The sequence below is a fragment of the Conger conger genome, chromosome 15, assembly GCF_963514075.1.
Source record: "Conger conger chromosome 15, fConCon1.1, whole genome shotgun sequence".
Lineage (NCBI taxonomy): Eukaryota > Metazoa > Chordata > Actinopteri > Anguilliformes > Congridae > Conger > Conger conger.
The window spans coordinates 6,189,929-6,213,909 of record NC_083774.1 but is presented as its reverse complement, the minus strand read 5'-3'; the positions used below and the strand labels follow the sequence as shown (position 1 = coordinate 6,213,909).

At 50.3% G+C, this 23,981-nt stretch overlaps 2 protein-coding genes across 5 annotated transcripts; both read left to right on the top strand.

Moving 5' to 3' along the window:
• Window positions 1-2,910: 2,910 nt before the first annotated feature.
• Window positions 2,911-17,272, top strand: accs (1-aminocyclopropane-1-carboxylate synthase homolog (Arabidopsis)(non-functional)). 3 transcript variants are annotated; one of them, XM_061222658.1, is made up of 15 exons: window positions 2,911-4,167; window positions 6,431-7,074; window positions 7,320-7,379; window positions 7,992-8,062; window positions 9,480-9,549; window positions 9,649-9,715; window positions 11,081-11,178; window positions 11,273-11,350; window positions 12,087-12,187; window positions 12,902-12,991; window positions 13,082-13,127; window positions 14,471-14,612; window positions 14,703-14,845; window positions 15,660-15,813; window positions 16,643-17,272. In XM_061222658.1, exons 1-15 carry the CDS (start codon window positions 3,492-3,494, stop codon window positions 17,032-17,034), a joined length of 2,832 nt encoding a protein of 943 aa, XP_061078642.1. In that variant the 5' UTR covers window positions 2,911-3,491; the 3' UTR covers window positions 17,035-17,272. The 3 variants fall into 3 exon arrangements, with proteins under 3 accessions (XP_061078642.1, XP_061078644.1, XP_061078643.1); XM_061222660.1 differs by lacking the exon at window positions 2,911-4,167 and adding an exon at window positions 5,169-5,303; XM_061222659.1 differs by lacking the exon at window positions 2,911-4,167 and adding an exon at window positions 5,898-5,982.
• Window positions 17,273-19,297: 2,025 nt separating this feature from the next.
• Window positions 19,298-23,100, top strand: si:ch211-256a21.4 (uncharacterized). Of its 2 annotated transcripts, none has more exons than XM_061222609.1 (3): window positions 19,298-19,860; window positions 21,156-21,371; window positions 22,083-23,100. In XM_061222609.1, exons 1-3 carry the CDS (start codon window positions 19,686-19,688, stop codon window positions 22,397-22,399), a joined length of 708 nt encoding a protein of 235 aa, XP_061078593.1. In that variant the 5' UTR covers window positions 19,298-19,685; the 3' UTR covers window positions 22,400-23,100. The 2 variants fall into 2 exon arrangements, with proteins under 2 accessions (XP_061078593.1, XP_061078592.1); XM_061222608.1 differs by having other exon boundaries at window positions 21,132-21,371.
• Window positions 23,101-23,981: the final 881 nt, after the last annotated feature.

Genomic DNA, 23,981 nt, shown 5'->3' with positions numbered 1-23,981 from the left:
GTGATGTGGCCTGTAGCGTAGTGGTTAAGGTAAATGACTGGGACACGCAAGGTCGGTGGTTCTAATCCCGGTGTAGCCACGATAAGATCCGCACAGCCGTTGGGCCCTTGAGCTAAGGCCCTTAACCCCGCATTGCTCCAGGGGAGGATTGTCTCCTGCTTAGTCTAATCAACTGTATGTCGCTCTGGATAAGAGCGTCTGCCAAATGCCAATAATGTAATGTAATGTAATGTAAAATACAACAGTGCTTCTCCATTTGGGGTTTGAACCCGTGGCCTTCTGCCTGCCTGCAATGGCAGCCATCCTCCTCTGGCAAAGAAGGATGAATTAGAGACGGGTCTGAAGTTCTGGAGGTTTTCACGGTGAGAGAAGAGACATGAGATTTGACTGGTGAGGTGCACGCTGGGAGATGTCTTGCACTGGAGATGACGTCGGATGGCGTCAGTAGCCCCTCTTCGTATAGCTATGCTAACCCTTCAGATCTGTGAGTACGTGCTGGATATCTGAGCACCATGTTCAGTCAGTGCAGAGTTGCTGGAGGAACAGCTGTCTAGGGAAAGGTTTTTGGCAGGGAGTGAGCATTGCAGCAGCGGTGGAAAATCTTGACTGCCTGTGTGTGTGTGTGTGTGTGTGTGTGTGTGTGTGTGTGTGTGTGTGGGTGCTTGGGTTGGTTGTATGCGAGCGTGTGTCTGTATGCGTGTGTGTGTTTGTGGTTGTGTGCGTGTGATAAAGTTTGTGTGCGCTTTCATCTCCCCTACTAGAATGTGTGAGGTTCCTGTGTGAGGCAAACCACATTCAGTATACTGGTAAATTGCTATTCCGCAATTATCAACCAAACCCACGGCTGGAAAAAGAACAGAATGCAATAACATTTCAGTCACTGATTTACCTTTCCTCATTCAGTCAGTAGAAAGACACAACCCTGCCCATGAACCCAGTGAACTCAACAATCCTGACAGCTTGGTCAATACAGTTACAGGGTTCACTCTATCTCAACTTGACTCCAATATGGCACCAACCACCAAAATCCGAAATAAATCTTTCATTTTCAATTCACGGAAACTGCAAGGAATAACCCACTTAGAACACATATTCGAAAACAACTGACAAATATCTTTCACAGAAGTAACCCAAACATATGACATCTGTCGTGACAATTTTCTGCACTACCTCCAACTAAAAAAACTCACTGAAATCAAAGATCAACATATCAAACAACAGCCTTCAACCACCACCGCTAACAGAACAACTCATGCACATTCCGAATCAAAGAATGCTTTATCTAAATTATATAAACTAATGTTCAACACAGACGCTACACTGGTGCTCCCAACTACAGAATGCATATGGCTGAATGAGTAATTCGAATCAATTAAGGCAGCATTAATTTAAAACCTGCTTATGAATGGCCCTTTGTGGCAGCGGGTTTGAGACCACTGAATTAAAGGAATGTGACATCTCCTCCCTCTAAACCGGCAATAATCAAATCTGGACCTTGAATCCAAATTGAATCCAAATTCAGTCCTGGTTCTCTTTTCTCCCAGGTCATTAGACTCTTCACAACTGCCTCCCAGGTTGGAAATGGGGTTGGAAAACCAACAGTTCTCAGACCTTGAGGACCGTGACTTGATGTTTAATCCTGCTCGAAACTGCAGAGAAAGGCATTTGGAGTCAGGAATAATTTCAGCACTGTAATCATTTGCTGTTTCCCCCCACTGAAGCAGACACACAGTGGAGCAATATAGTGTTTATCTTTTGGACGGACTTTGCGCTCGACCAAGGCCTAATTTGGCTGTATGTTCATGAGAGACCGCCGCGGTGGGTTTGTAGCATCGAAGCGCGAGTTGATATATCCTACCAGCTTGTTTGCCTCACTGAAGCCCTTTCACAGCCGTGACCTCAGTTGAAGGTCGGCTCGGGACGAAAGCAGCGGAGTTCTGTGAAAAGCTCTTTTAAGGGCGAAGCCGGTCCTCCAACTGGGACTCTCGTTTTTTACTGTCCCGATTTATCACCGACGACATCGAACTTTGGCCAAGATACAGAGCTCCGGGCTGCGTGCGTTTGGCTGGAGCGCAGAGACAAATATTCACATTCCCTTCTATTAAATGAAAATAAACTCTGGGATGGAGTTTGGGTTGGTGGAGATGAGGAGAGGAGCGGAGCGGAGCAGTTTGTCGACAATACGTCATCGGGCGGACTAGCAACTTCAACAGAGACCGCTCACTCGTATTGCACACCCTAATGTTAAATGCAAAAACGTATGTCTTGATAAAAAGCCCATGTTTTGACACCAACGTGCTTTCATCAGGGCTCACAAAGATATGTATGCGTCAAAATGTTAACTCCCGAGATATATTTAATAATACTAAATATATCTCAGGAGTTAAGAGTTTGGAGCAATGCCTACTGCAACAGATATTCAGCAGTGCCGATCTCATTATTCCCAGGAAGATTCTTACAAAATATATTATTTAATTTTAAAACTATGTAATTGCTCAATATTAATCCAATGATGTTGCAGGGGAGAAAATCATTGTCCATGCAGTTTTGTTTTATCATTGAAGTTGAACAAAGCCCTTCAGAGAAAAGATTAGGGACATTCGGCTGTGAGAAGGCACACCTCGATAAACGCCTTCATATTCATTTACTTAAATTCATGTTTCGTTCAGACCGCAGAGGCGTCATCTGAGTAAGTTATTTCGTGGTTCCTCTGCCAGTCGACTCGTTTGAGTGCAGTGAGCCACTTCATCCACAAGGGGGAGGAAATGAGCAACACAATCTGCACTGTCTCGCTTGCTCACGCGCTCGCTGCCTCTCCGACAGCTTGCAGTGGCTGACACGGACCAAAGTTATCCCGGAATAAGGACAGCACGCATGTGCCGTCAACCCGGATGTAATTTCGTGCAATTTTCCCCAACACAGTTCTTCTCCCATTTTATTTCCCTACATCAAATTATGAAATGTATCGCTTAAGACGACATGCACGACACTTATCCTGGAAGAATCCGATCTGAACCGGTTTAGTCCGGGGCTGGGAGGTACTGAGATTCTTAACCTCAGGCACATCGCGCCGTCTAGACACCGATGTCACTGGGTCACTGTGTTTACGTTTTGTTGTCTCTGCATGTTGGCACGGGTTACTAGACCTGGGAGAAATTATTTTGATATCGCTAGCTGACTGTCAAGACACATTTGGTTTCCTAGCTCGCCCATATGAATCATTCACAAGCTTGCTAGGAAACGCTACGTTAATTCACCTCTTGATTAGCTATTCTAATTATGTGATACAAGGCTTATGAAAATAACTAGCTTGCTAGCTAACTTGCTAATGTTCTTAATTGGTTTGCCAATTAACTTTGTTGTGTATTTGAAAGAAAAAAAAAGGGTACATATGCATCAACTGTAGTTAGCTGGTATAAAAACTGCCAGGTGTGAACTTTTTCGATTTATTCTGTTCGCCGGCCCCGGCCCCGGCCCCCCCCCCCTAAAAAATGGACTTTCGTGGGAAAAAGTACGAGCGGGGTAGCAACTGGTCTGATCCAGAGGTGGTAGAATTGCTCCAGCTATGGGCTGACGACTCCGTCCAAATTGAGCTGGAGAGTTGTCTGAGAAATCAGCACGTCTTCAATCGGATTGCGGAGGTTCTGCGCGAGAAGGGAATTCTCCGCACCGGGGACCAATGCAGGGAGAAAATAAAAAAAATGAAACTGGACTATCGGCGCATCAAGGACAATCAAAAGACCGTGCGCGGGGGCCGGACGTGGAAGTTCTATGAAGTAATGGATCGGGTGTTGACTAATCGGCCGTCTGTTTCGTACTCTTCCCTGGGGGGAACTGTCATATCCCACCAAGTGCTCCAAGGAGCGCCCGGTTCGGACGCGTTCCTCCTGCACAACCTCCCAGCGGCTGCGTTCGGCTCCCCGTCCTCGGGTTCCCTCTTGTTCGGACACCCGCCCAAGCCGGGGGATCTACTGGAGATCAAACGTGAGGACGTGGACTCTGACGACGGGCTGCTGAACTCGGACCCGCAGCCGCCCGAGCTGCTATACCAGATAGCGCCGGGAGACGAACCAGACGCCGACAGTAAATCTCTGGGTCTTGATCAGGAGGACTTGACGGAGATGGGACGCGGAGAAGGGGTAGAGAACGCCCGCTTTTCTCCTTCAGGTAACGGGAAAAATTTGGAAGTAGAACTGGTGGTCTTCCCCTCATAATCAAAACTGATTATTGGTGGTATTTTCTTTTGGCAGTTACAATTCATATCTGCACTCAGAAATGGCGTTTTAATATCTCAACAAGTTACTTATTTTGTGTTACAATTACATAGCCCGTGTGATACAGCGCTTTTAACTTGTGAAATGCGCTTCACAAATAAAAATGTATTATCTAGCCGGGGGATTTTTTAAACAGACGTATTTTTTCACAGTATTGAAAATAACTCAAAATATGTTGTCCTTAACTAGACATGGATGCTAGTTAAAAAGTGACACGTTTTGTGTTGTATCTCCACACATTTGTTTTGAGAGTGTGTTGTCATTCTTGCTTTAGGTCCGCGGCCTGCTGGTTTTTATTCCGTGTGCATGCAGGTTTTTATTTCAGCCTCAGATCTTGATTATATCGGCTAATTGGTTCAATTATTTGCTGAAATGGTGCACATAATGTGTATAAAGTGACATTAATCTTTGTGTTTTGTAAATAACAACTGTTGCTTTTGTGCTCTATTGCAGTCAAATGCATATGGCTGAATGAGTAATTGTAATCAATAAAGGCAACATCAATTGGTTGGAATGAGAACCCGTATACACGGGACCCTCCGTAGCCTATAGAGTTTGACACTGCTGTCGGTTTTCACTTCAATCCTTTAACAAAGCACACATCGTTCAACACATAAGGATCTGCACAGAGCTGCTGACAGGTTTGCCAAGTGAAAACGTACAGGATAGTAGATCTCCAGGAACAGGGTTGGTTGCCGCTGCTGACCTCTTTTGGCCCACCTTGTCGGTTATGGCCTACTGGTAGCTACTACCTGATACCACAGTCCAGCCCATCATCAAATCTGGACCTCAAATCCAAATCTCCCCTGGTTTTCTCTTCTCCCTGATAATTAGCCAGACTGTTTTCACACATGACTACCAGGTAAAGGGAGGGTGGAGGACCGTGATTTGATCTCGGCTATAGTTCAATGTTGTCACTGATTGGTCAGAAGTTAGGCTACATTCCTTCGTAAAGGATAAAAGCAGCTGATTCGAGGTGGAGGAATGAAAACCAGCGGCATTATCTTCAAGGGCCAGATTTGACTAAAGGTAGGCATTGCATGCAATCGCCAGCTGATTAGCGCTCGAGTAAATAATTTAGGTTGTCTTTAGTGTCAGGCACACACTGGCCGCACGTTTGTGAGGCGATGCAGCTCGAGCCCAGTATATGTGAACTTGGCTCGTTTTTACGGTCCTCCATATTTGCGTTCATATTTCGTTGGTTAATGTTTCACGCTTCATAAGAGACTCGGTGTTCCTTTAAATACTGGTATATAGTCGAATATCTCAAGCCCTTAAACCATGCTGACGGCAAGGATATAGCGTCAAATCAGCCGTGCGAACGGCGGGCTAAAAACCGAAAGATTGTTCCCACAGAACTACATGCTCACCGTGGACTGAAACGCCACGTCTCAAATTTTAAAAAAGCCAAATAAGAGGCCGGTCGTCCTGCTTAGTTTGAAACGAACCCGAGGGAGCTATTCAATAGAAATACCATTTTATGTGGGCTAGTAAAATATGGGCTATGCCAACTGACAGGGACACTTTCATTTTAATAAAAAGATCTAATGCCATAATTCGAACACTTTCGACATTTTTTTTCATTTTTTATTTATTTAGAACTGTAAAGCCTGTGTGTTGCAGGCGAGACGGTTATTCATGTGCACGTGGCCGCCTCCGTTGATCTGCTTTCCATGCTGGGGTTTGCGGTTTTGTGTTGTAGTGTACGGTATGGTAACTCCAGATGGCAGATTCAATCTCCTCACGCACGCACTGTAGTATTTTCACATTTCAACTATGTGCACACAGTTTTTCTGGGTTTTAAAATGGCTGAAATATTTCAAAAAAAGTAGTCGAGATTACTACTTTAGAGTGGAGCCTGCACACCCCGAGCTCAATATAATTATTTATTGGTACCCAACAACGTTTTGACCTATGATGGATCTTTGTCAGGTCAAAGTACTCTCAAAGTAAACTACTGGCTCTATACTTTTAATTATCTACCCTATTGCCTTTGCACCCTGGTCGATGTGCGTGTATCTGTTATATTAATAAAGTAATCGACCCGGCAACCCTCCGACTGCCAGACGACTGCTCTGACTGCCTGAGCCATGTCGCCCCCTAATGTTTGGCGTTTCCTGTGGGTTACGCACGGTGACCTTTGTCCCTTCCCCCAGGCTACAGCGAGCAGAACATGGCCAGCTCCTCAGGAACCGGAGGCTCCACGGGGGGGCCCCCCGCGGCGGGGGGCAGAGGGAGAGGAGGAGGAAGAGGAGGGGAGGACGGGGACGGGGACAGGGACGGGCTGGAGCCCCGGGGGCCCCGGGGGCCGGCCCCGCTCTGGCAGCGGAAGAGGAGGCGCGTGGGGTGCGGAGGCGGGGCGGCGGGAGACGGGCGGGCCCGGGCGGGGCTGGACGCGGCCCTGGTGCGCTTCCTGGGCTGGCAGCGCGTGGCGGAGGAGCGGCTGATCTCGCTGGAGGAGGCGCGCATGGAGAGGGAGGCGGAGGCCGAGGAGCGCAGGGAGCGCATGGAGGCGCGCCGCGCCGAGCAGGACCGGCAGCACGAGCTCCGCCTCTTCACCGCCTTCGCCTCCGCCCTGTCGGCTGTCTGCCCCGGGGCCGCCCAAAACCTCGCCCATACCCCCGCCCAAAACCCCGCCCAGCCCGCTGGCCCCGCCGTCCCCGAACGCGACGCCCAAACGCCCCGTGACAGCGTCTACCTGTCGTCCCGCGGGAACCTCATGGACCAGGCTGTGGGGATTCTGCACGAGGGCTTCGCCCTGTACCAGGCTGACAAGCACGACTTCGACAGCAACCGCGACGTAGGTGACCCCTCATCCCACCCCTCATCCCACCCCTCATCCCTCCCCCCGAAAATAGCCTTTTGTTCACACCCTGTTGTGTCCGTCCATTTGTTTGACAGCCTGATTTGTTTACGTGGCTGGTTTAATTCCTTTTATGGTTTCAATAAATATTTATGTCACAGTCTGTCCGAACAGATTCTCCTCACAGACGGGGCAATAGTTACTGAAACGCCATTTATTATTATTATTGTTTTGTTTTGTAGGGGATCATCAATTTGGGAACCAGTGAGAACAAGCTGTGTTACGACCTGCTGTCTAAACGGGTGAGGAAGGGGCGGAGTCCCAAAATTGTCTAAAATTCTGTTTAACTGTCATCACCGTGGCAACGAGTAATGGCAGTTGAGAAGCCGGCACTAGGAGGCGCCATCAGATTAATGAAATATGACGGCGGCTCGATATTAGCAGCTTGTTTCAAAGTGCACGTCCCTTAAATGGTTTTAGAGCTGGCTCTCTTAAACAAGCCAACAGATTAAGTGTTAATTGACATTTTATTAGTGGCTTATTTTATTTAAAAAGTGTAGTAAGTGTTTTATTCATGCCTTATTGATGGGCCTATGCCATTATACTGCTAATTTCTTCCCGGAAAACACTTTCTATAAAGGAAAGCCTTTGCGTGTTTGTCTCGATGTGTTTAAAAGTCATAGTTTGTCAGGAAAACTATAAATATTTGTGTAGTTTATATAAAATGCCCATATCGGAAAACAATGTTCATATAAGGTGCCCATATCGGAAACAAACATGCATGTATTCATAACAATGCTTGATTTATGCAGCGCCAGTCATATGATAAAATGCTGCTCAAAGTGCTTTTCTAGAGAGAAATGTGCCCATGTAGAAGGAAGTGTGATTGTGGTTCTCTCCCTCCCCTGTTCCAGCTGACCCAGGCAGATATGTTGCACGTGGCTCCAGCTCTCCTGGAGTACCCTGACCTGAGGGGCCATTGCTTGTATGAGACCTCCTAACCCGCTCCATATATTTTTGTTGTGCATTTGTGTTCATATGATTCTTTCCCCCCCCCCACTCACCACTCGAACACTCAGGCCTGATTCTCTTTAACCCATTATGGATTAAGGCGCGCTATAGGAAAGCCATAGAAAGGCCTAGGAATCACAATGCATTTCAACGGTCGTGTGTGGTGGAAAAACAGGCACGTGATCATATGGGACGCTGGGATCGCGTCCGTCTGTTAAGGGGGATGTAAGGCGCAGGTCACATCCGTCTGTTCAGGGAGATGTAAAATCTTCATTGAAATGAACATGTATTGAAATGTAAATGTTTTAATTTAGGGTTCGGGGCGACATGGCTCAGGCGGTAAGAACAGTCGTCTGGCTGTCGGAGGGTTGCCGGTTCGATCCCCCACCTGGGCTGTGTCGAAGTGTCCCTGAGCAAGACACTGAACCCCCATATGCTCCTGACGAGCTGGTCGGCGCCTTGCATGGCAGCCAATCGCCGTCGGTGTGTGAGTGTGTGTATGAACGGGTGAATGAGAACCATCAATTGTACAGTGCTTTGGATAAAGGCGGGATATAAATGCCAACCATGTAACACGAAGGTCGCATCTGCCTGTGAAGAATTGGAATTTTCTTTACATTTTCTTTTTTACGGAGGGATTCTTGGCACCCCAGAGTTTTGGTGCTGTCCAATCCCCTGGCTCCAGGCAGGTTTGTGTTGGTGAAGCGCTTCAGGGTGACGGGCTGTGGCTGTTCACCTCGTTTCACTGTCCTGGGCAACACCAAGCACAAATCTGCCTCTGCAGAAAAAGCTCCTTTTGACTGTTGGCCAAACTGCATCTTGGAGCGCAAATCTTCATATTGCTGCTCTTTCATATGCTTTTTGTTTTGTTATGTTGTGTTATAATATTTATCATTGCAAAGTTCTTATGTCATTATGTATCGTTGTGTTGGCTCAATGCGGGCAGCTCCCGGTATGCTGCAAGATCCACCAATGATTTCGCAGCAGCTGCTGAATATGGAGCAGTTAATCAGTGGTCTAATAAAGTGATTATTTTGATAATGTTATACAGATTCGGAGGTATCTTGTATGTTCAAAGGGTCAAAGTTCTGGCCATGAGACTTCGACTTTTGACCAGATTGGGCACGACATGGCTGTTAGGTCAGGGGAATTAAGTTGTCCGTACCGTAAGCATGTGTGCGTGCTTGTGTCAGTGTATTGTGTGTACGCATGCACACGTTTGCAGTTTCAGTTTCAGTTTCAGTGAAGGACTTCCTGTCAGGTGTTAAGCAGTGGATAAGGGATTCCGTACCATAGGAATTGACTGTTTTCCTGTGTGGATCACTGACCGTAGGCCAGGACTGGTGTGGGCCCCTGGCCTTCCTGATTTGCGCCTTTGTCACCCCCTGCAGTCTCAGAGAGGAAGTGGCCAGTTTCCTGACTGAGTACTCCAAATCTTCCAGTCCACTGAAGGTTGAGAATGTGAGTGTGCCTTATTTAGAGAGTGTGTGTGTGTGTGTGTGTGTGTGTGTGTACACGCAGGCACACTGTGCGTAACTCTTCTGTGTCTCTGCGGCGCAGGTTGTTGTGATGAACGGCTGCACTTCCCTGTTCTCCTGCATCACCGCGGTGATCTGCGATCCTGGTGGTAAGAGAGAGAGAGAGAGAGAGAGAGAGAGGGAGAGCTATGGGTGCTCTTACACGCCGCTGAATGGGTACTTTACGCCTGATTTATATTTTACGAAAAGGGAAATACCCAACATGCTCCTTGCTGTATAAAAAGAGGAAGATGGGTGATGGTGAAAGCCCTACTGTAAAATCCAGCTTTGCCAGCTTGTCCAGCTTGAGAATTGAGCTGCTCAAGTTGGTCATGAGCTGGTCTAGCTGGGTATGAGCTGATCAACCAGCACGTCTAAGCTAGTCATAAAGCTGGTCTAGCTGGGTATGAGGTGGTCAACCAGCACGTCTAAGCTGGTCATAAAGCTGGTCTAGCAGCTTGTCAGAGCTGGTCGCTAGTCAAAACATGGCTTGAACTGGTCGACCCAGGTCAAGCTGGGAGCTGGTCTGAATTGGTCAACATACACTTTTCACGTACGCGGTTCGCTTGAAAGTGTCATTGTCATACGAGTTGTGCGACAAAGTATAAATCAGGCTTAAATGTCCAGAGGGGAATATTCCGTATGTGTGCTGTAGTGCTGAGAGTTGTTTATTCTTAGTTTCTTATTATAAAGGGTTTTGCCCAGAGTGTGAAGTAACTGTCTATTGGGAAGGGGGGCTGGTTGAATGGTTCTCTTTTTGATGTTTAATGCCTGATCAGCAACCTTCTGTTTAGCTTGGGGTATTTGCTGTACTGAATGAATGTAAGTCAGGATGTGTCTGCTGCCCTTAGATACTGCTCTCTCTCTGTCGGACATGTTGTGCTCTGTAGTTCTGTGAGGGTTCATGACCCCAGCCGGGTGGAGTGTGCGGGTTATATTCCACATGAGGCTCATTTACAGAGCTTTATCTGCTGAGGAGGGTTAGGCTGCCGGTGCCAATACAGAGGAGAGGATGCACTTAACCCTTCTGATATTGCCTCAAGGCTTTAAAACGCCACTTAACCACTGTGTGTGTGTGTGTGTCTGCATGTCTGTGTGTGTATGTGTCTCTGTGCGTGTGTGTGTCTGTTTCTCTGTACATGTCTGTGTGTGTCTGTTTGTCTCTGCGTGCGTGTCTGTATGCCTCTGTGTACATGTATGCATGTGTGTTTGTGTGCCTCTGCCTCTGCCTCTGTCTCTGTCTCTGTCTCTGTGCGCCTGTCTCTCTCTGTCTCTGTGCGCCTGTCTCTCTCTGTCTCTGTGCGCCTGTCTCTCTCTGTCTCTGTGCGCCTGTCTCTCTCTGTCTCTGTGCGCCTGTCTCTCTCTGTCTCTGTCTCTGTCTCTGTCTGCCTGCCTGTCTGCCTGTCTGCCTGTCTGCCTGTCTGCCTGTCTGCCTGTCTGCCTGTCTGCCTGTCTGCCTGTCTGCCTGTCTGCAGATGCTGTTCTCATCCCCACGCCCTTCTACGGTTCGATCAAGGAAGACGTGGGGCTGTACAGTGGCGTGCGGCTCGTTCACACACACCTGGACTGCGAGGTAGGTGTGCGTCTGCTGTGTGCGGGGCTCACCTGGCGGATCTCTGCATTTCCATGGCGCCCCGCTCTTACCCGCCCACTCTGTGTGTCCCCAGCCGAGCGGCACTGAGGGCCGGCCTTTTCTGCTCACCACCGACAAACTGGAGCAGGCCATGGAGCAGGCCAAGGCAGAGGTACACACACACCACACACACCCCACACACCCACACACCCACACACACCCCACACCACACACACACACACCACACACACACCACACACACACACACACCACACACACCACACACACCACACACACCACACACACACACCACACACACACACCCCACACACACACACCCCACACACACACACCCCACACACACACACCCCACACACACACCACACACACCACACACACCACACACCCCACACACACACACACAGGGCGGCCTGTACCGTAGTGGTTAAGGTACGTGGCTGGGGTACGCAAGGTCGGTGGTTCTGCACAGCCGTTGGGCCCTTGAGCGAGGCCCTTAACCCTGCATTGCTCCAGGGGAGGATTGTCTCCTGCTTAGTCTAATCAACTGTACCTTTCTCTGGATAAGAGCGTCGGCCAAATGACATTAATGTAGTCTAATGTATACAGACACACACATGTACAGTATAGAGGCACACACACACACGTGTGTACAGTATAGACACACGCACAGTATACAGACACTCGCACGCACAGCATACAGACACTCACACGCACAGCATACAGACACTCACACGCACAGCATACAGACACTCACACGCACAGCATGCAGACACTCACACGCACAGTATGCAGACACCCACGCACAGTATGCAGACACCCACGCACAGTATGCAGACACACACGCACACGTGCTGCCTCACCACACACCTCTCGCTCTTCCTTCCCAGGGTGTGCGGGTGAGAGCCGTCATCTTCATGAACCCCCACAATCCTCTGGGAGAAATATACTCCGGCCAGGAAATGACCGCCTTCCTGGAGTTTGCCAAGCGGTGAGTGGCGGCCCTGCGGGGCAGGAGGTGGGCCGGGGGGAGGGATTGGGGGCCCCCCAGATGAGACGGGGACAGGGCCTGAGACAAGCCATCAGGGCCAATAGAGGCTCCTCTCCTATTTGGGGCCAGTTAGTTCAGCTTCAGCCTCTCCGCCGATCTGGCTGTCCTGTTCAGTAGCAGTGAAACTGGACACAGCAGTGATGAACATTACCCACAATCCTCCGTCACACTCCATCACTCCTGATCATGGAGAGCCTGATCGCTGGGGCTTTTTTGAGAACCTACATTGTGTGTGTGTGTGTGTGTTCATACAAAGGTTCAGCAAATGGTGATCCTTCATACCATACAAAAACTTGCCAATCGAACACATGGCTCTAAAACAGAGAACCTATCACGACACTGCAGAAGGTGAGCGGTACCTTTTTGAGCTGGGTGTGTGAGGTTTTGGACTCTGGTGCCGTGTTAAGTGTTCACAGAGGGAGCAGAGCTCTGAGACTCCAGCAGGCTGTAACTGTGTGGAGCCGCACAGCTGTAGCAGCTGGAGTTCCTGGCGGTTTGGCGGGTTGGGGCATGTTCTGGAGACGGGTACGGAATAAGAGTCGCCTGGAGGCACAGCACATGCCTTCCAACATTATTCACCACCTTCTTCCTTCTTCCTCCACTCTCACTCTCTCTCACACTCTCACACTCTCTCACACTCTCTCGCTCTCTCAGGCACGAGCTCCACGCCATCATTGATGAGGTGTACATGCTGTCGGTTTTCAGCGAATCAGCCGCCTTCCAAAGTGTCCTCAGCCTTGCCAGGTAAGCTCACCTCTGACGGTGGCAGTGCGGGTCGTGACCGGAATGGACATCTGTGACTGTTGCCGTGGTAACCTCTGGTTGTGTTGACAGGTTGCCTGATGCCCAACGGACACATGTGCTGTGGGGTCTCAGTAAGGTGAGTGTGTGCGTGTCTCTCCTGACAGGAGCGTGTGTCTGCATGTACGTACAGTGAGGTCCGTAAGTATTTGGACTGTGGTAACAATTTCTGATCTCCAGCACATTGGACTTGTAATGAGATGATCAAGATGAGATGAAAATGCATTACCATTAATTTGAGGGTTTACATCCATATCTGGTATTATGAGGTTCAGAATTAAGACAAAGACCAAATGATAGGCTCGCCAAAATCCTCCATTTCCCGCATCATTAAGAACACCAATGAGCTCAGTACTTGCAATGGGGCTGGTAGGTCAAGGAAGACCTCTACAGTTGATGACTGAATAATTCTCACCTTTTAATGAAGAAAAACCCCCAAACACCTGGCTTACAGATCAGAAACACTCTTCCGGCACTCGTCTGTGGAAGACTTCACAGACTTTGCTGAGGTTACACTGCGAGATGCAAATCCAATGGAAAGCTGAGAAACCGGACAGCCAGGTTCCAGCTTGCTAAGGAGTACCTAAGAGAGCCTACAAAGTTCTGCTAACAGGTCTTGTGGTCAGAAAGACCAATGTTGACTTGGCTGCCGAGTATTCTTTCAAATTTCTCAGGCTCTTAGTTCCTTGACTTTCATTGGAGTCTGTTTTTAGCATTTGCCAACATGAGGAGTTTTGCCAAAGGCAATCCAGATCCTAGAATCAAGACTCGATACGGAAAGCTTTATTATACCTGCACCAAGGAAGCTATAGAATACACTGGTCTAATCAGAAACTGCTTGTACTTCTGCAGAAGGTTATTCTTACACGGATCACCCAATATGGATGTAAATACCCTCAAATTAACGGTGGTAGTCTGCACTTTAACCTCATATTGTTTCATTTCAAGTCTAATGTGCTGGAGTACAGAGCCAGGAGAACAGAAATTGTTCTGCTGTGGAAATACTTGCGGGCTCACTGTATGTACATATTTGTGTCGTTATCGGACTTTACAGCAACAGGTCTGCGTGTACACTGTGACCACTTTATTAGGTAGATCTGTACACCAGTTAATGCAAATATTTAATCAGCCAATAATGTGGCAGCAGCCCAGTGCATAAAAGCATGCAGATGTGGGCAAGAGGTTCAACTGTATTTCTGTGCCCGTGCCCGTGTCCCTGTCCCTGTCCCTGTCCGTGTCCCTGTCCGTGTCCCTGTCCCTGTCCCTGTGCGTGTCCCTGTGCGTGTCCCTGTGCGTGTCCCTGTGCGTGTCCCTGTGCGTGTCCCTGTGCGTGTCCCTGTGCGTGTCCCTGTGCGTGTCCCTGTGCCCGTGTCCGTGTCCGTGTCCGTGTCCGTGTCCGTGTCCGTGTCCGTGTCCGTACAGGACTTCGCAGCAGCCGGACTGCGTGTGGGCGTGGTCTACTCCCAGAACCAGGACGTTTTGTCGGCGATGGCCCATCTGGGCTTCTTCCACGTGATCGCGGGTATTGCCCAGCACCAGGCGGCCATGCTGCTCCGAGACCGGGGTACGGCTCGCCCCCGAAACGAAAACGCACACCGACCGCTGAGCTCCCCGACGGTGTGAGTAACACCCCCCCTCCGCTGTGTCCTGCCAGACTGGGTCAGCCGGGAGTTCCTGCCCCAGAACCGGGCCCGGATGGAGGCCGCGCACCGCTACATTTCCGGAGAGCTCCGGAGCCTGGGCATCCCCTTCCTGAACCGGCCCGCCTGCTTCTTCATCTGGGCCGACCTCAGGAAGGTGAGGCTGGGGGGAGGGTGTGAGCAGCTGGGGGTCCTAACGGCCTGAAAAGGCCCCGCTAACGCACCTAGAGTGAAGCCCGCTGTTCACAAACCATGTGAGCCTCTGCACTGATGAGCGATAATGTTTGGTAAATAGTGGTATGTGGTATATGGTCGGCCATTTTGAATGTGACGCCCTGCTCATTTGGATGGATTTTCTGTGGCTGTGTCAGTGTTATATCTTTCATGAGGCTGGTCAGGTTCTTGGTGCTGGTCTTGGTTAGGGAGTGAGGCTTTTGGGCAATGCTGATTTGGTGAGATGTGGCTTTTTTGGGTAGGCTCTGTGGGAACAGAGTGGGCCACCAATCGCAATCACAAACCTTCTGTGTGTGTGAGTTGTTACATTACATTATTGACATTTGGCAGACGCTCTTATCCAGAGCGACGTACAGTTGATTAGACTAAGCAGGAGACAATCCTCCCCTGGAGCAATGCAGGGTTAAGGGCCTTGCTTAAGGACCCTGCTTCAGGGCCCAACGGCTGTGCGGATCTTATTGTGGCTACACCGGGGATCAAGCGACCTTGTGGGTCCCAGTCATGTACCTTAACCACTCTATTTCGCTCACTTAAAAAAATGAAATAAGTTGAAAAATATATTTTTATTTTAATAGAGGGGGTTTGGAGAAAGGCAAACTGAAATGGGTCCATTGGAGGGAGTTTAGAGGGTAGCACGGAGTTTGCTTCGGTCGGAACCTCAAGCAAAAGGGTGCTGTTGAGGGTGAAAGATGCTCGGTGCGCGTGATTGGTGACGTGCTCTCGGGGGGCGGGGCCAGGTGCTGTCAGAGCAGAGCTTCCCGGCGGAGAGGAAACTGTGGCGCTGCTTCCTGCGTCACAAGATCCTGGTGAGCCCCGGAGAGGCCTTCAGCTGCAGCACGCCCGGCTGGTTCCGCATCATCTTCACCGACCAGGAGGACCGTCTGCGGCTGGGTCCGTCTGTGTGTCCGTCTGTCTGTGTGTCCGTCTGTCTGTGTGTCCGTCTGTCTGTGTGTCCGTCTGTCTGTGTGTCCGTCTGTCTGTGTGTCCGTCTGTCTGTGTGTCCGTCTGTCTGTGTGTCCGTCTGTCTGTGTGTCCGTCTGTCTGTGTGTCCGTCTGTCTGTGTGTCCGTCTGTCTGTGTGTCCGTCTGTCTGTGTGTCCGTCTGTCTGTGTGTCCGTCTGTCTGTGTGTCCGTCTGTCTGTGTGTCCGTCTGTCTGTGTGTCCGTCTGTCTGTGTGTCCGTCTGTCTGTGTGTCCGTCTGTCTGTGTGTCCGTCTGTCTGTGTGTCCGTCTGTCTGTGTGTCCGTCTGTCTGTGTGTCCGTCTGTCTGTGTGTCCGTCTGTCTGTGTGTCCGTCTGTCTGTGTGTCCGTCTGTCTGTGTGTCCGTCTGTCTGTGTGTCCGTCTGTCTGTGTGTCCGTCTGTCTGTGTGTCCGTCTGTCTGTGTGTCCGTCTGTCTGTGTGTCCGTCTGTCTGTGTGTCTGTGTGTCCGTGTGTCCGTGTGTCCGTGTGTCCGTGTGTCCGTGTGTCCGTGTCTGTCTGTACCTGCGGCTGGGTCCTGTATCTGCCTTTCTGTCCGTCTCTGTCTGTGTCCCTGTCTGTCTGCAGCTGGGTCAGTGTCTGTACCCGTCTCTGTCTGAGTCAGTACCTTCTGCCCTGTCTGTCTGAGTCAGTGTCTCAGATGTCAGTCAGTCTCCAGTGTGCAGGTGATGCGGTCCTGTAACCTCCTCCTCCTCCTCCTCCTCCTCCTCTTCCTCCTCCTCCTCTTCCTCCTCCTCCTCCAGGCATGCAGAGGCTGCGGAAGGCCCTGGCGGAGCTGGGGTGGGTGTCGGATCAGCAGGATGCGGTCTCCGTGGGACCGGGGCGGGGGCTGGAGAACGGGGACCAGACACCGGGCCTCGGGAACGGCGCTGATGAGGTCGCGTCCAAACGGGACAGTCCCGCCCCCCCCGGCGCCGGCGCCTCCGCCTCATTGGTCGATGAGGATTTAGTCGTACTGGACCGCCAATCCTCTCGGCTGGCCTCTGGCTCCTCCCTGGACTCTCTGATTGGCACCCTGAGACGGCAGATCCGCTCCTGCGATTGGCTGGAGAAGAACACCCCGGAGGTGTCGGCCGGGGAGGATCCGGAGCTCTTTGACGTGTTTCGGGACCTGCTTCACCGAGCCAGGAAGTAGAACCGGACCCCCGGGGGGGGGGGTGGGGGGGAGAGAGAAGCTCCCTCGGCCGTTAAATCCGTCCGCTCTGGACTCCCACTGGTTCTGCTGGTCACCGGGGGAAACGCTCCTCTGTCGTTACTGGGCCTTCGTCAGGGTGTCTGGTTTCTATGGTAGCGTTCACCTTCGGCCATCTCGCAGTGCTCCGGCCCTGCTGGCTGAAGCAGGCCTACTGACGAGCTTCACAGCCTGACCTTTGAACTCAGTCCAGTTTTCGCCCTTCCCTGTATATGTACTGACGGCTTCAGCTCTGTGCTGCCTACGTTTTTTTTTTTTTTTTTGGTTTGTTTTTTTTTTCACCCATAATGAGCCACAAACGTGATAATAAAGTTGACTATAAATTATAAAAGTCTGCACGCAGAAATTAGTTCTTTGTTTGAAATTTAGTCTTGTGAAATGAATCGCTTCCCAATGTCATGGAAATGAATGTTTTTGACGTCGGTGGTCAAATGAAATTCGGGTCTGGTGCTTGGACTCCGGCAGGTATTAACGTGCCATGCTACCTTCATGGGCTGCAGTTGACCGGTCTTTGCACGCTGTTTAATGCGTTAATAATTATTACCCCTCGAGAGGGGTAACCGGTAACGTAAGCCCCAATGGCCTCCTGCTTGCCTTATTTTTTTTCCTTTTGGGAAACACAATTTTTCAAGTCTTCACACTCCTTTTCTTTTTTGGATTCTTCTGGTTCTTCAGTTAGGGCCCTCCTAGGGGTCAGTAGCAGTACTGCAGGAGGTCCCAGTTAAAATTATATTAAATAAAATGTATGGGGCCTGATACACTATACATGTTAATCGGCTCCTTGTTCTCTGAATCCAATCTCGAAACTTACTACTACAGCCAGATATGTGTTCTTTTTTTCGTGACCCAGATTGATGTAAGTGCAATATTGGCTAGTTCCCTTGGATGGATATTGAGTAAGTATATTTTATCATACAAAGTGCCTTCACACATCCGAGAGCAATGAAAAGCCTTTTTTTTTTTTTTTTTTTTTTTTTTTTTTAAATCTATATTTTTTCATACGGTGTCTGACAGAGGTATGTTGAGAATGAAATGCAGTGGCTTATTAGTGCCACATGCATCAGATCTGGGCTGGATTCATTTGGGGAGTGATGGATAGATTATTCTTTATTGATCCCAGAGGGAGATTACAGATGGATATGATTCAGGAGTAAGTGCTGAAGTGTCACTGCAGCTGAGAATCCCTGGGCTGTGAAAGAGTCTTGTTTGTTGTTGGTCGAGGGAAATCGCAACTGCGTTTAGATTTTTAGCGTCTGTGGCTGGATGCTTAGGGAGGGGGGAAGTGAAATTACTGTAGTTTTGGGGACTTTCTCTCTCGCCGAGAGGAGAGTTCGGTAATTTTGCGACCGGTTGAGAAAGTGAAAGAGAGCTTGTTGTTGCGGATGTTTTTTTGGATTGTCAGGTCAAGCGGGGGGGCGGGAGGGGGGTCGACGTGTTTTCCCCATTGGAGGGGGGAGAGGGGGGGCGTTCGCTGAGGTGAGAGGGTGTTCTCACCGCTCACCGTGTGGAAATGCCACTGTGACAGTATATCGTCATGGTTACAGTGCGCCCCTGCCGAAGTCGGGTTTCCGTGGCGGCTACTGTGATCTTTAACCCCGCCCACCCCAGCGGCGCCTCATTGGTCACTTTCGTTTGCGGGGGGGGTTTCCGGGCCCGAATATGTGCTACTGAACCCAGGTGACGTCTACGCCGGTGGGCAGGGTGTGGAGAAGCGTGAGTGTGCGTGCGCTCGTTCTGCCGCTGGATGACGTCTTGCCGGTCATGCATCAGACCGAAACAGTGCGCTCTCTCTCTTTCTCTTTCTCCTTCTCTTTCTCGTTCTCTCCCTCTCCTCTCTCAAATTCAAATTCAGACGGCTTTATTAGTATGTATGGAAATCAACCGTTGTTGCCGAAGCAATACAATACTTGTTTTAAAAAGCCGGTTCGTTCAGTAGGAGCTTTGCGAGTCCCTGTCAAAGCCTGCATGGCATTTCCTCTGTTTTGCGGTGGGGGGGGGGTGGGTTTCACTTTCCCCCCGCGGCCTACTGTAGCTGTGAGTCACGGTGGGGTGGAGGGGGGTCCTGGAGAGTTTATAACCGCAGTGGGGGCCGGGGCGGGTATTTCCACTGCAGGGGGGCTCGGTGTCGTATGACGGCCGGCGGAGGGGCGGGGCTAGCGGGGCGTGTGGGAGGCGTCAGGCGGAGGTGAGTGGCGCTGCGGTCGCTCGTGCTCTCATTCGCTGTCCTGACTGCTCGTGTGGCGCTACGTACGGACGTGTCTGAGCGAGCCTGAGACCCGCGGCGTTCTCCGTGCGTTTAGTAACGCTCCAACTCGTCCAGCGAGACGGTCCGCCCTGTCGTCTCTGCTCGTCTCTGAAGCCCCTTTCGCAACGGACCTGCGCGGACGGAACGAAACGAGAACTCTCAGCGGTGAGTACGTGTTGTGAAATATTTCACCGTCGCTGTGGATCTGGAGCTTCTCTGGCGTCTCGGAGCGGAGAAGCGCGCTGGTCTGAGGACCTCCCCGTGGCTGGGCTTGCTGTAACATCCCTGTCAGAGCTGCTGTTGGTGCTCACCGGGTCTGCTGTGTGTTCCCCCGTCTCTCAGCCTGAAGATGATGAAGGCCCTGGAGCTGGACGACCTGGCAACCCGGTTCCGCTTCGCGGAGGCCAGTGTGGGGGTGCTGGGGTGCCTGTCCGTGGGTTACGCCGTGTGGACGCCCTGCTGGTTCGGGGGCCGCGGGCTGTGGACCGCGGAGAACACCACCACGGGCACTGACTCGATCCAAGGTATGTGGTGTGTGCGTGTGTGTCTTTGTCTCTGTCTGTTTGTGTGTGTGTGTGTGTCTTTGTCTCTATCTGTTTGTGTGTGTGTGTGTGTGTGTGTGTGTGCGTGTGTGTCTCTCTGTCTCTCTGTCTCTCTGTCTCTCTGTCTCTCTGTCTCTCTGTCTCTCTGTGTCTGTACACATGTCCCTGCTTGACGTGGAACAGTTCCATATCGCAGCACGATTCTGTGTTTAACTTTGTGAGGTATTGTTTTATAATGAAAGGAGGCTCAGTGTATATCTGAAGTCATTATAGGGTGCCTGTACTTATGGCTGTAATACAAAAATCCTGCACCTTTGATTGTTTTTAGTTTAACAATAGTTTAGTTTCCTAATTTACTCTGGGATCTGCCTCAGTCGATTGATTGGCTTTGATTGGCGGGTGATAACTGCGCCCCGTGACTGTTGTGCTGGTGGGTGGAAATCGGGGAAGACGCTTCGATCTGTCACTCATAGTTAAGGTCAAAGTTAAAGCCCCCCGCCCACACTCCGTCCAGTGAAATTGTTACTAAGATTAGTGAAATCCAGACCGCTGACGGAAATGTAGGGGCTTTTTCTGGGTGGATATTGAGAATAACCGCGGGGGGATGTGAGGGCCAGTGTGAGGAGCAGGAATTTGAGGGTGTGAGCACGTGCTGGCTTGTTCCTGGCCCCTCTGGGTTGTTTTCACTCTTAATTACTTTTCACCTGCTCTCCCGAACCGTGTCTGGACAGATTGAGTCCGGGACTTCCCCAAGCTCTGATCTGACTGGTCTTACTGGGCCCTCAGCTTTGGGAACCCCAGGGAATAAGTGGGGCTTTTTTGAGAACATACATCAGGGATTCTTGTGTGGTTGTGTGGTTGTGTGAAGCAAATGGTTGCGATTGGTTCAGCAAATGGCGATCCTTCATCCCATACAAAAACCTGCCAATCGAAAACATGGCTCTAAAACAGAGAACCTATCACGACACCGCCGAAGGTGAGCGGTACCTTTTTGAGCTGGGTGTCAGTGAGGTTTTGGACTCTGGTGCCGTGTTAAGTGTTCACAGAGGGAGCAGAGCTCTGAGACTCCGGCAGGCTGTAACTGTGTGGAGCCGCACAGCTGTAGCAGCTGGAGTTCCTGGCGGTTTGGCGGGTTGGGGCATGTTCTGGAGACGGGTACGGAATAAGAGTCGCCTGGAGGCACAGCGCATACCTTCCACCATTATTCACCACCTTCTTCCTTCTTCTCTCTCTCTCTCCCTCCCTCTCTCCAGCCCCCTCTCCCTCCCTCTCTCCAGCCCCCACTCCCTCCCTCTCTCCAGCCCTGGAGGCCGAGCAGGTCTTTGCGGTGCTGTCCTTCCTCATGGCGCTGGCTTCGGGCCTGCTGTGCCTGATCTTTGCCTGCTGCTGGACGAGCCAGACAGTGCGGTCCTACTCCAACACCCGCGCCCTGCTCATGGTGGGGCAGGCGCTGTTCCCCACCACCCTGATGCTCATCACGCTGGCTCCCACAGGTACAGTGCATTACATTACAATAATGGCATTGACGCTCTTATCCAGAGTGACGTACAGTTGATTAGACTAAGCAGGAGACAATCCTCCCCTGGAGCAATGCAGGGTTAAGGGCCTTGCTCAAGGGCCCAACGGCTGTGCGGATCATATTGTGGCATACAGCGTTATACTCAACCACAATTATACTGTCCATAACGATACCAGCATCTATTTATTTTATTTAACCAAAAGAAATCTATTTTTAATCAGTGTCCTGGCCAAGACAGCCAGCAGCACACACTGTATTCGTGTACGTGGTTACAGACAGACGATATAAAATAAATCAGATGATGAGAATGACAGAACACGGAGTAAATGCTTGTAAAACCAGGGACAAAACGGTCACAGTGGCAAAGATAGGAACACCGTTAGTCGAGTACAGGACCGCAAAGGGGCAGGTGAACTTACGGAAAATAAGCAGTTGTAGGAGCTCCAGTATTTCTTTTCCATTCTTTTGGAACGATAGTAGGCTTTGTCCGTGTCTATGGCTACATACTAGCGTACTATTCATACTAATTCTCAGGTTGATTTTCATTTAAGTGTAGTAGGAGCAGTGTGCCACCTATGCAGTTTCGAACACAGCCATTGTCATTGTGTTTTGAGGACAGAGCTGCGGTCGGCTGATTTGATTGGCCAAAGGTGTTCCTCACTTCCCCCTCTCGTCCAATCGGCAGGGTTCTTCTTCCTGGTGTGCTGGTCCCTCTTCACTAAGCAGCACTGGGAGGAGATCAGCGCTGACCCGGGCTCGCTGGGCTCCTCCTATTGGCTGGGGGCGCTGGGCTGGGCGCTGCTGCTGGGCGTGTTGCCGGGCGTGTTTCTGGTGGAGCAGTGCCTGGTGCCCGACCCCCTGCCACAGCTGAGGGAGGCAGCGGAGAAGTGGTGGCGCGTGAGGGCGTGTCAGCCCTACGACCCCCGCTCCTTCAGCGAGGGCCACGCCCAGACGGACTCCGCCTTCCTCCGCGGGGAGAAGAGGTACATGTCCTTTCCCTGATCCCGGTTTGGAGGGGCGACTCAAAACGCGCTTTCACTCGTCCTCACGCCCGATTGGTTTCCGAGGAGGGGCACTTCACTACACTTTCACCGGCCCCTGTTTGATTGGCTCGGAGGAGGGGCAACTTAAACGCACTTTCTTCCGATTGGCTCGGAGGACTGGTCTATTGAGCGTCTTCGACCCCGATCCTGCTGTCCGGTTGGCTGAACTGGGGTTGGTTAACGGGGTGGGGGCCGAGGATGGTTCGAGGGGCACGCCGTGGGTCAGAATTCATGGCAGCCCTCTCACTACGTTCTCAATGGAGCTGTCCATTCACCAGCGTGTGGGCAGGAAAGAGACAACCTCACACTGGCGTTTCTGTGGAGCGGACCTCATTCTGTGGCTACGGCCATCAGCTACGCCAGGCAGCTAATGATGGACCTGGGTTGAGCCACTGTCTGCTGGGAGGAAGAGGATGAAGAGGATGAAGAGGAGGAGGAGTGTGAAACCACTTCCTAATGAAAGACAATGCCAGAGCGTGCTCGGGAATTTGTGGGGTGTTCTTGAGGGCATGTGGCAAGCAAAACTTTTCAATTTCGACTGTGTGCACGCACGTGTGTTTGTCTCTGTGCGTATGTATGCATGTGCGTGCGTGTGTTTGTGCTCACATGTTACTTTGTGCTCATTTATGTATGCATGTGCGTGCGTGTGTTTGTGCTCACATGTTACTTTGTGCTCATTTATGTATGCATGTGCGTGCGTGTGTGCGCGTATCTCTGTGTGGGCACATGTGTTAGTCTCTGTGCTTGTGTGTGTGTGCGCTCGTGTCTTTGTCTCTGTACGGATATCTGCATGTGTGTGTGTCTGTGCACACGTTACATTGTGCTCATTTCTATGCGTTTTCTCATTTGTGAGAGCAAGAGAAGGTCATGAACTTTAACTCTTGTTGTCCTTACCTTTCCCATGGTGCCAGTATATGGTGAAGGCGAGACTTTATAATGTTCTTCATTAAAGCCCTCCCCATATAAATCACACTAGAATATCATTGTCACTTTTCTACTTGTTTCGAGAGAAAAAAGAGAATAATTTAACAATGAAAATGTACTAATATTTCCTGCAAGGCTTGTCATGTAAAAGTGTATCTTATCTTATGTGACAGTTCAATGCTAGATATTTATTGTAATTATTTTGTAGAAATTGCTGTTAATTTCAGACATGATAAAAAGGGATGAATTGTCTCCTTGTACAGGTTATGCTGTTAAATGTGTTTTATAATAAACCGCAACTTGACAGGCCCTCGTGATTTGTTGTACATTGTGTTCTCATGCAAAGATGAGCGTTCAAATTCTTACTGTTGGAAATCACTTTTTGTGTCACAACAGCGCCCCCTTCTGCTGAGCAAGGTAATCAACAGCCTTTTTATGCTGGCTCTCACAGCCAACATTAGCATTTCACTGGAACTGGAAGTCCTTTATGAATGACTGAGTAGGGGGCTATTTGCAATTATCTATTTAATTATCCATTTTTCATCTGCTTTTGACCATGATATGAAACCTATTTTCCATCACTTCTGGTGTGGCAAAATTGATCTTGTTCGAAATGG

Excerpts from the sequence above, each read along its gene's own strand:
- accs (XM_061222658.1), top strand. The coding sequence starts at position 3,492 with ATGGACTTTCGTGGGAAAAAGTACGAGCGGGGTAGCAACTGGTCTGAT. Across the intron at positions 7,380-7,991 it reads ACGACCTGCTGTCTAAACGG|CTGACCCAGGCAGATATGTT; the intron begins GTGAGGAAGGGG and ends CCCCTGTTCCAG. Across the intron at positions 14,613-14,702 it reads CATGCTGCTCCGAGACCGGG|ACTGGGTCAGCCGGGAGTTC; the intron begins GTACGGCTCGCC and ends GTGTCCTGCCAG.
- si:ch211-256a21.4 (XM_061222608.1), top strand. The coding sequence starts at position 19,686 with ATGATGAAGGCCCTGGAGCTGGACGACCTGGCAACCCGGTTCCGCTTC. Across the intron at positions 19,861-21,131 it reads GGGCACTGACTCGATCCAAG|CCCCCTCTCCCTCCCTCTCT; the intron begins GTATGTGGTGTG and ends CCCTCTCTCCAG. Across the intron at positions 21,372-22,082 it reads CATCACGCTGGCTCCCACAG|GGTTCTTCTTCCTGGTGTGC; the intron begins GTACAGTGCATT and ends TCCAATCGGCAG.